At 27.3% G+C, this 11,271-nt stretch overlaps 1 protein-coding gene across 23 annotated transcripts; it reads left to right on the top strand.

Annotated features, from left to right (window-relative positions):
- Positions 1-3,025: 3,025 nt before the first annotated feature.
- On the top strand, positions 3,026-7,327 carry LOC120085950 (uncharacterized). Of its 23 annotated transcripts, none has more exons than XM_090317686.1 (7): positions 3,026-3,246; positions 3,865-3,968; positions 4,055-4,712; positions 4,925-5,063; positions 5,157-5,244; positions 5,608-5,633; positions 6,780-7,327. In XM_090317686.1, the coding sequence occupies exons 3-5, from the start codon at positions 4,178-4,180 to the stop codon at positions 5,167-5,169; spliced, it is 687 nt and encodes a 228-aa protein (XP_090173812.1). In that variant the 5' UTR covers positions 3,026-3,246; positions 3,865-3,968; positions 4,055-4,177; the 3' UTR covers positions 5,170-5,244; positions 5,608-5,633; positions 6,780-7,327. The 23 variants fall into 23 exon arrangements, with proteins under 23 accessions (XP_090173812.1, XP_090173805.1, XP_090173800.1 ...); XM_090317679.1 differs by having other exon boundaries at positions 5,562-5,633; XM_090317674.1 differs by having other exon boundaries at positions 5,551-5,633.
- The last annotated feature ends 3,944 nt before the right edge of the window (positions 7,328-11,271 follow it).

The following is an 11,271-nucleotide window of genomic DNA, read 5'->3' as shown; positions in this document are numbered from 1 at the left end:
ATTATAAAATAAAACTAATTATCAAATTAAAGAAATTAAAGGATTAACATATACTTAAAAAAATTTGATGATCTTTATCTAGCAATGACATCTTAATTATAATACAATTATGTATAGGGAAGCAAGATGTGTCCTATACTGAACGATTTATTTTTGTGTTATAGAATTTGAAAAAAAAATAAAATAAAATACTGATATGTTATTATATATTTTTTATTATATTATAATTATTATAATGAAATTAATATTTGAAAGAGGAAGAAAATAGTTAAGCTAATTAATTATAATTATGTATCTATATAAATAATAAATAATAAATAATAAAGAACAGTCAAAATCCCTCATCCACCTAAATTATGTAACTATTTGTAACCTTTTTTCAAATTCCAAACTTCTTTGTTAAATTATAATAATTAATTAAGGGACATATTGGAAAATTGAAAATTATCACTTGAAAAAATAGTAAAAAGTATTTTTTTTCACTAAATATACACTTTTTATCCTTATTTTGAATATCCATTAATTAATTTAAAAAAATTATACTTAATTAGATTTTAGTAATTTCTCATAATTATTTTGAATTAATTAATTAGAAGCTAACGTCGAAGACAAAAATGAACATCAGTAAAATCTCAAGGAGTAAAAGTGTATAGTATTGAAAAGCTTAAGGACCAATTGAATACTAAACTTAAAACTTAAAAAGTAAAATTGTAAAATTTTGAAATTTAGGAACAAAATATAAATTAAACTTAAGATTTAAAAAAAATAAAAGGGTAAGATTTGAACCCTAGAACCAAATTCAAAGTTTAAAAGTTAAGTTATAATTTTTACAAATAATAATAAATCTAGAATTATTCATCGAGAGAAATTATTTTAAGTAACAAAACCATTGAAAATATTTTAAAATAGCAAAATAGAAATTTTGCCATTGTACTATATTTGTAAATAAGTCGACTATTTTGTTATATATAAAAAGACCCCCTTTATCGAAATATAATCTACTGGCACATACTCCTTGCCCCTTGACCCTTCATAAATCCATCGTTATATATATAATGATTTGGTCTCGACTTTACAATTGACTTTCTACATCATTTTCCTACACTCTTACATACATATCTTTTAAGTCTTCTCTTAAATTACATATAGTAAAACGAAGAAAAACAAACCTAGGTAAAAGAGAGTATTCAAATGTTTTGGAGAAAAATGGTTGAAGAGAGTTGCAAAATCTTTTGGAATCTCATCATTAAATATAAACTCATAAATTTTAGAAATTAATTTGTAGAATTGAAGAGATAAAACTTTTCATATTCCAACATCTTATCTCTTAAATAGTAAGTTAGGTATGGATGTGAGAATTTGAAAAGATAATAAATAATTAATGTTATAATAAATAGTTTTTTCCACAAAAAACAATGTTGTAATAAATATTAATGTTAAATTTATTTTTATATTAATTAAATTATAATAAATAATAAACATATTCTAAAAATTATATAATTAATAATTTTCTTTAAAATCCCATAAATACGTGGGTGGTAATTGTCAAAAAAAAAAATGTGGGTACTTTTTTCCCCAAAATTTTCATTAGTTTAAAACGACCTAATAATGTTGACTAAGATTTATCTAAAATTATGGGATAAAATCGGATGAAGTAGTCTAAAAATGATTATTTCTTTTAGTCACTTTTTAAGTAGTAAGATAGATTAATGTTTTCAAATGTTTTTTTTAATAGAAAAGTCAATTTATTTAAAATACATTTTTCCAAACTTATTCCAAACACACCAAACCACTAAATGATGTATGAAAGAAAATTCTCACACAATTTATTAAGGGAAAGAACTCTTCTTATGCCATTTATGTTCTCCCTCACTCATCACAATTATTTATATACATTATAATTTAAAAGATATTATAAATAATTATTTAAAAAAATAGAAATGATTGGATGGAAAATTTAGTAGGAAGTAGAGATTGAGAGTGGGAGTGAGTGAAAAGGGGAAATTTTTGGAGAGAGATTCTTGTTAATTCCTAATATAGTGAAAGGATTTTTCTATTTCAAAAGAAAAAAAATAGAAATTTTTCTTAATTCCTTTAATTTAGTTTTAGATTTTTTTTAGTACAACCATTATAATGGTAGGAATCGAACTTTTAAGTTTTAAAGGAATGATTATAATTAAATTCAACACTCTTGCATCTACTTTTTAAAAACACATCTTTTTGTTTATGAGTTTTTATTTATTTATTTTTTCGTTAATACTATGGGTTTCAAGTTGTATAGAAATAAAAAATTAGGTTAAATGGTTTTATTGTTTAAAAATTTGGTTGTAACAATCTTTTTACAGTTTAGGAATAGTTCACTATATTTCAAATATATTTTGTTTTCAATTTTCTTTTTAAACTTTTTCTTTAAAGAAAAAAATGAAATAAAGTCTGTATAAAAACATAAAGAAAATACAAAACTATAAACTTAGTCGTTGAATTTTCAAATTTACGTCTATTTGGTTCCTAAATTTTAAAAAGTGTATACTATCCTAAATTTTTAATGTTTTTTTTGTCTAATATGTATCTATTTTTTTTAAAAATATCTATAGTTCATTTGTTTTAAATTTTGTGACCAATAAGCCATATTCAATATCTTTTTTAAGGAATTGATTGAAATGTCGAATGACTCTCAAAACTTTCAATGTAATTATTAGTACATGAATTTTAAAATATGTAGAATGGATCAATGACTTATTAGACACAACAAATTGAAAATTCAAAGATATTTTAAATTTTTCTTTTAAAAAAAATTATGAATCTATTATATTAGGCACACAATTAAAAATTAAAAATAATTCAAGGAAGAAAAATAAGGTTCCAATTTTGAGGGGAAAAATCTATTTTTCTACACACAAAAAAAAGCCTATATTTTCGCAAATTATTGAAACTAATTTTTAATTCAACATAACAATTAGCATAAAGAAACTAATTTCCCCATCAAAATTAAAGTAATTCACCCTCAAAAGAAGAAATGGAAAAAAAAAAAAAAAAAAAAAAAACCCCAAAACAACAAACTTTACCGGTTCCAGAAATTTCCAAATGTGGCCGACGATTTCAAAATCAAATTTCATGGGGAATTATTGTTTCCATTGGTTTTTGACCCGTTTCAAGTGAATATAAATATCATCTAAGGATTGACTCAGTCGTCGGTCGCCGTCTCCGATCAGAACAAATTCTCTCGCCTGATTTTGACAAAGAAAGGTTTACTTCCATTATTTTACGATGACCCATTTCATTAAACTATATTTTCCTTTTTCCTATAATGCTTGTTTTTAATTTTCAGATGATTAGAAGAACAGTATCGAAATCGATTTCGATTTTGTCGTTCTACTGAATCCTTGCTATTGGGTTTCTGGGTTATTCGATTCGGCTCATTTTAGGTTATTGTGCGACTTGTTTGTTCCATTTTATGTTTGTGTTTAATGGGTTTCTTTTTAATTTCTGCTTGCTTGGATCCTCTGTTTAGTTTTTCTATTATCATTGCTGGGATGATGGGTTTTCGGGGATTTTAATGGTGTTGTTGTTTGTGGATTCTTGTTTTTATCATTTTTTTTGTGTGTTTTGTTAAGTTTGTTTGGGCATTACCAAAGTTGTTGTTTGGTTAGTGGTATCGAAATATTGGTGTCGGCTCATTTCCTGTGTTGTTTTTTTTTTCCTTCTTCAACTATTGCTTTTATGGGGTGGGCTTTTTTGTTCTTTTTCTATTTTAACCAATGCTATGTTAATTATGTTGTTAACCTTTTTTTATATGTTTGGGAATTTGTATTTTTTTTTTCTTGTTTTGATTGTTTTTTTCTTGCTTATTTTGTGTTAATTTAGGAGACTCATGGGTTAGATTCTTTGGAGGCCCTTTTGATGTCCTTGAGATTGACTTTCTGAGTATGGTTCGGTTATTTCAAGACTTTTGAAGTTTTGCATTTGAAGTATGTTGAAATTTTCATTTTATTGAATTGCTCAGTGTTTTTACATTTTCCCTTTTCATAGCTTTATAGCCATTGTTATGTTACAGCGATTCAGAAAGTTGATTGGAATTGAACATTCATAGAGGAGTTTCGACTTCCCTTTTCTCTATTCTTTTGTTGTGTGGAGTGAATTTTGGCTTTTACAGTCAAAAGGCTATGAGATTGGGTACATGGCTTTAAGAGAAAGGGACCTCACATCCGATCTCGAAAGTGGGGGGAAGATCGTTAAAGAGGTTGGAAGTGTGGAACCAAGTTCAATCAAAAGAGATGTAAAGAATATTTGGAGTAGGTTGACCGATGATTCACTGCTAAAAGATGAGCGACTCGTAGCCTCAAACAGTAATTTTGCTAATTCTGTTGCCAACATCATTGCTGACGAGAACATAGAAGTGTTGATAGATAAGAATTTGGAAGGGGAAGACGATCATGAAGTTTTTGTGCATATGGAGAAAAATAATGCTAGAGGTAAGCATAAGAATAAGAAAAAGGCTCCGAAGCCACCACGTCCGCCCAAAGGTCCTTCACTTGATGCCGCTGACAGAATGATGGTGAAGGAAATTGCAGTACTTGCCATGAAAAAGCGTGCAAGAGCAGAGCGAATGAAAGCATTGAAGAAAGCAAAAGCAGAGAAAACATCTTCTTTCAATAGTTGCATACCTGCCATGATTATCACATTCCTCTTCTTCCTTGTAATCATCATTCAAGGTAAGCTTATTATAAGGTCCTATTACAGTATAACTTTTACTTCTAGGAACTGCTTGGTCTTAAAAACTTGAACTGCTTCGATTTATCAGCCTCTGCTATATTACTGCGGTTTGGGAAGGGCATTCATATTGTTGGATCCTTCAATCTGGTTTTTAGTTTGCCTCTTTCTAGCATTATGGTCTTAGGGGCATTTTGTTTAACTGTGTTTACAGGAATAAGCTCCAGAAGCAGTTCGATATTGCAGGGGTCACCTGAACCTGCTGTTGGCGGTAGTAGTGGTTTCATTTCTGTTCAGTACATTAAAAGCTTTCCCCCAAATGAAAGCAATATATCCAATCCCCCCTCGTTTAAGTGCGTATTTTTTAGCTACTCGTTATGATTGATGGATCGAATAGAAGTTTCCAAGTATTCCTAGTCTGATTTTGTACTATCTTGTTGATGCAGTTCTGCTGCATAGCTCGTTTCTGGTTTTTCTCATCTAGAAGGCAAAAGGGTGGCTGATTTGAGGAGTTTTTTGAAGTTGAGATCCTAGGTGCCAGCTTGGTTGCTCGTATGGCCTTGATTTTTGAATAGTTATTTTGCTACGCAGTTCTGGCTGACGGTTTCTGTAAATAAATACGAAGAAACATCGTTTTTTTTTTTCCTTTTCTGTAATCAAATGCTTTTATATTTTAATTTATGTTAATAATCTATAACGAAAAGTTCATGGTGACGTTCTAGGATGTAGATAAGCTGAACCTACTAAAGGTTAAGCAGACAGTCCTGCTTTCTCCAGGCTTTCTTTTAATGAATTGAATTGTGAACTTTTTCCTTTTCAATTTAGATAACAAATCTGCAGAATTATGACAGCGTAGCTGATGCTTGATCCTCTGCACATTTGATTGGCTGCTGGTAGTCGATATCTAATCCGTTTGAAAGCAGGTACGGTCACTGTCCAGTTGTTTCTTAAATTTGTTAGATTTACAGGCAAATCTCTCGAGTTTCGAAAGTTTCCAAGATTTCAGGTATTAGACAGCAAAATGATTTGCTTTGTTCATATAAACTGTTTCACCACTCACTTGCAATGCTAAGGTCACATTTGATAACACTTTAGGGGGTGTTTGGGGCAAGGAGTTGGTTATTATAATCCTAGGTTATAATAGTTTGTATTTGGGGTGTAGATTATTTTAATTTGGGTTATAATAGTATGTGTTTGGGGTGTAATCTATTTTAGTTTGAGAAGAAAATAGTAAACACTGTAGCAAAAATAGAAAAATGATGGATGTAAAATAATAAAAACGGTAGTAAATAGTTAATACTATAGCAAATGGGGATTTTGAAATAGTGTTGACTGTAACTAGTTGGGGATTGCAAAATAGTATTTATTGGAGCAAGATGTGGTTATTACAGTTTAGGATAATTCTTGCCCCAAACATACCCTTAGTTTTTGGTTTTTTATGTTTGAAATTTATGTTTGTTTTTCCCTCGTTCTAGAAGAAAAAAGGTTTTTAAACTATTTTTTTAAGTTTTAAAAAAATGACTTTGTTTCTTAAAAGATTAGTAGAAAAGAGAGAACAAAACATGGAAACTTGTGGGTTCAAAACCAAAAACTAAATGTGTTATCAAACAGGGGTTTAAACAGAAAGATGTGGAATCTGATGATGATATTGAGTTCATGAGTTGATTAAATACTATCTTCTTTTACTTACACTTTGAGATTTCATTATCAAAATATATACATTTGAAGAAGTTTATTGGCATAAAGTAGCCAATATGGAGGATCCAAAAATCTCTACCATATATCTTGATTGGTGCAGATCTGAAAAGTACATTTCTTAAGCTTGCGTTATTTCAGATATTGGAGAATATCATCTTTGATGACATGTATTCTTTCAAATATTGAATTCTACTTGATGGGATTTCATGACATCATGATCTTATGTACTTTAGAATTTCCATTGATTGCTGAGTGTGAACTCTACACATAGGCTGTGTCTTGCAGAGACAAAAGCTTCAGCCTTTGACACCAAATTCTGTTTGTTTATCTGTCATTTTCCCCTCTTAACCAATCTTTATCTTTGGTTGCAGCCAATCTCATTGCAGGTACATGTATGAAAGCATCCCGTGTTTACCTCTACATTTCGAGCCTCAGGGTCGATCCTTGCAGCAAAAAGTCGACATGAAAAGGGTACCGAGTTGATCCTCGAAGAAATGCTAGCGAATGCTGATGAGAGCTTCATCAACCATATGACTGATCCCGTGGTGAAGGAATGTGCTGACTTGTAACCACTATGACGATACGAAGCTCAATGTGGCATCTTTTGTCGAAGGAGTATAATATTTACAACGATGTGGATGCACCTCGGGAGGTCGAAGCTTGCAAAGGAGCGATTAAAAGGTCTGTGGGATCGCCATTGACATTATGGAACTTTGCTGTGAAAGCTTTGTTGAAATCTCTGCTTGTGTGGTTTCTATTCTCAAATGATCATCTGTGGGTTGAAGGCAAAATGGTAATTGTCCAATTTGGTTATATTCAAGAATTGGAGTAGTTTCCTTTGCAATGAATTGAATATTGTGAAAAGGCATCAGACATTTAGTTTTTATTTGTTTCAAATTTTCACTTATTTTTTACTAAATACCCACTTCTAATAGTTAGTAATCAGTATCAATGTTTATTGATTATTTAAAAAAAATTAAATTAGTTTCCACTCATTTTTATCATTATCAAAATTAATTAAAATACTTCACAAATATTTTACGTCATAATTATTTTAATTAATTAACTGAAAGTTCATGTCATAATTATTTTAATTAATTAACTGAAAGTTAATATCAAATATTAAAAAAGCGAACATTAGTAAAACAAATCTAGGAATAAAATGAAAATTAAACTAATAATTCAATAGTAGAAATATATCAAGAAACTTGATGATGGAAATTAAACTCAAAACTCAAAGATGATATAACTTTGTTTAAAAAAAAAAAAAAAAGAATAATTGCTATGGCTAATAGTTAAGTGTATAACAATATTTTAAAAGAATCCGTAAATATAGTTAAAATCTACTATAAACTTCTATCCGTAATAGATTTTATTGCTAATAAATTCCCATTAGCAATATAACTTATCATTGATAGACCTAAGAGCTCGATTTAAATTTTGTTGTATTTATATAATTTTTTTGCATTGTACTATATTTACAAAAAGAAAAAAAAAAATTTATATTGTACTATATCTACAAATATTTAAATTCGAATGGCTATATTTATAATTGTTATGTTGGTAACTCACATTTGTTGATGTGATTTTCTAAACAAGTTCAAAAAACAATTTAAATTTATTCTTAACTTAGTTTGGAAGACTTTCCAAGTCCTTCCATCCGCTGCGCACGCTCTAACACCACCAAGTCCGAGACCAACTGCCCTCGCTCGAATCCATTGTCCTCATCAAGTTTTTAGTGTATGTTGTCACAACCTCCGTCTCCTTCGATGAATATTTTGATTGAGGCTTTGTTGATTGTGTTAGGTGCAAACATAATCCCCCATTCATTAACGAAAACACACTAACTTTGCTAACCGTGAACGAAAGAGTGGCTATAATTTTTTACCATTTTGGAGAACCGTGTTGCAAAATATTCTTTCACTCACAACGAAAACACACTGACTTTTCTAATGTTGAAAAATTATCTTTTACAATCATTTTTTAAAATGTCAGGAACTAAAATGTCAATTTTGAAATTTAGGAACTAAATAGAAATATATCTTTAAACTTAGAGATTAAAAGTACATTTTATCTATTTTTTTTGTTCGCAACCACGCAATTCTTCCTACATAAAATGAGAAAAATAGAAGAAAAAAAGAAGACGATAAAACATTCATATTATTGAAAGTTATTACTACTTGTAAAGCCTGTTTAGATAGCAGATATTGTTTTATGTGTATAAATATTAAATATCTAAGATTTGAATATATATATTTGAAAAGGCAGAATAATTAATGTTCGGAAGTTAAATATGTGTATTCAATTTGTCAATTTTGTATGTAGAAACCAAAATTAAATAATTACTTAATTAAATACAAGAGACCAATTATCGTAGTCATCAAATAAATTTAGCATCATTTAATCAATAAAAATAGAAATAAAGGAATACTTTTTTATTACATATAATTAATTCATTTAAATTAATTATTATAAATTAATCAAAATATTGATCATCATCATCATGACAATAGTTTATATTAAATAAGTAAGATAACATAAAATATTAATGGTAAAGATGTTAGTTGAAATTTATTAAGTTTAATTGATATATTTATATTTAATAATTAATTAAAATTAGTAATAATGAGTAATTGATAATAATTTATTAATTAATTAGGCTATATTTTTACTAGTCATTTCCCATACATAAAAATCTCACACTTTTGGGCAATTTTGGATTAAGGTTTTATAGATGTCAATAAAAGATATTTAGGAATAAGATGTCTAGAATAGGATGTCTGGGAATAAGATGTTTGAGAATAAAAAATTTTGGTTATGTATGAGAATAAAAATAGGATGGTTATGTATGGGAATGAAAATAAGATGCCTATGAATGTGTTATACTTTTTTATGCAATTATAAAGTATAAAATTAATAAAAATTAATTTCAATAATTAATTTTCGTTTGTTAATTTATTTTTATTACATTAAGTTATTAAATCAATTTTAAGCCATTAAAACTTAACTAAATTTACCCACTCACCCTCCAGTTTAATATATTTATATCAATTAATTTTTTTATATTGCATATTTATATTATCAATTTTTATTAAAAATATTAGTAATTAATTTAAATATCTATTTCCTTTTTTTTAGTAGTTTTGTTAATTAAAAAGTCAAATAACTAATTGTTAAGTCTTCTATACATACAAAAGAAGTTGATATAAACTAATTGATTTTAAATCAACAAACAATGTTTTTAATTAAAAAAAAAAACTATGATTATAGATTAAAACTAGAACTACAAGTGTTCAAGATTGTTTAATTGAAAAAAATTAACTTATTTTATTATTAGTGAACTAATTAATATTTTTTAAAGACTAATTAATAATTTTATAAATAATTTATGATGTTAATATATATTACCAATAAAAAGGGATTTAAGCAAATATAATTATGTTATTCATATTTTTTATAAAAAAATTATGATGTTTCATATTAATTCATAATAATAGAATAAATTATTACATTTGTATTATTAATAATAAAATTAATTATATAGGTCAATTATAAATTTATATTTAAACATATTTATACAAATTAAATAAATTAACCAATATCAACAAAGAACAACAAATAAAATGAAAAGATAAAAAGTAAGAGAGAGAGAAAAATCATTGGAAATGGAGAAAATCCATCTATTTTGATAGTTATGAAAAACCTCCATGGATGAGAATATGAAATGTATCGGAGTAAGATATTCTCATTCCTAATGTTAAAAACTTGTATCAAACATGGTGATAAAATACCATTTCTCATTTCATCTCTTATTTCCATGAACCAAACGGGCTATAAGGTATTAAAAAAACCCATTGTAGGTTTTGAAGTTTTTTGGGATAATAATATACTAAAACTTATGTGAAACAAATAAAGATATTAAATATCAATCTAAAATTTTTTCAATCTGTGAAACAAACATGCAGTAAGGATTTTTTTTTTCCACTTTCAAAATCTTGAAAAGTTTCCTTTAGATGATAAAATGTCTAAATATCAATTTATCACAAAAAAAAGTAAATATTTGTATTTGTTCTACAATAAATTATTTAAAATCATTTCAAATACAATAGATAGATTTGCTTGTACGGCAAGTTCTAAAGAAGAAACATTCAATGACTAGTTTTGTGAAATTAATTAAATCTTATCAAATTTGAAATGTTTATACCTCTTATTGAATTATAATTAGAGTAGTCCTAGTTAACTTTTTTGTGAAATCAAAATTTGGTTACCGAATTTGTATTATTACTTTATTCTAGGCAAATGCACTCATTGAACAAATTTTAGAAAACAAAATGACTATCAATCGAAGTCTTAAATCTTGTTTGATGATCATTTAATTTTTTATTCTAAAATTGTTTGTTTCTTCTTAATTTCTTATAATGATTTTCATTTTTCCTAACTAACACATTTGAATTTTTAGCCAAATTTTAAAACAAAAAATAGTATTTTAAAATTATTTTTCTTAGTGACAGCGGCACACAAGCATATGTATCATAGTAATGAAATCCTGAATGGCATATCGTCCTCAAGGATTGGATTATTAGAAGAATCTTTGGCTAGCTATCGTTAATTGCTAGCTAATTTTATTTTGACAATAGACAAGAAAAGTTTGTTATTAAAGTTCAATTAAACAAGAAAACAAGACTAACAATTGAATGAGATAATGGATCTAGGGTGTTGTTGCGCTATGAAATTCCAATCAATTATTAACATATGAATCAATTATTTAGATCGAATGAACATAGAAGTCTATGATTAGGATATCCTTTTTCAAGCTCAACCCTTTCTAATATAATTATCTCAAATTGAATCTCTTCCTTTTTG

The sequence above is a fragment of the Benincasa hispida genome, chromosome 9 (genome assembly GCF_027475165.1).
Source record: "Benincasa hispida cultivar pf3 chromosome 9, pf3_genome.v1.1, whole genome shotgun sequence".
NCBI lineage: Eukaryota > Viridiplantae > Streptophyta > Magnoliopsida > Cucurbitales > Cucurbitaceae > Benincasa > Benincasa hispida.
The sequence above is the reverse complement of the archived record's forward strand: the minus strand, read 5'-3'. Positions and strand labels throughout refer to the sequence as shown.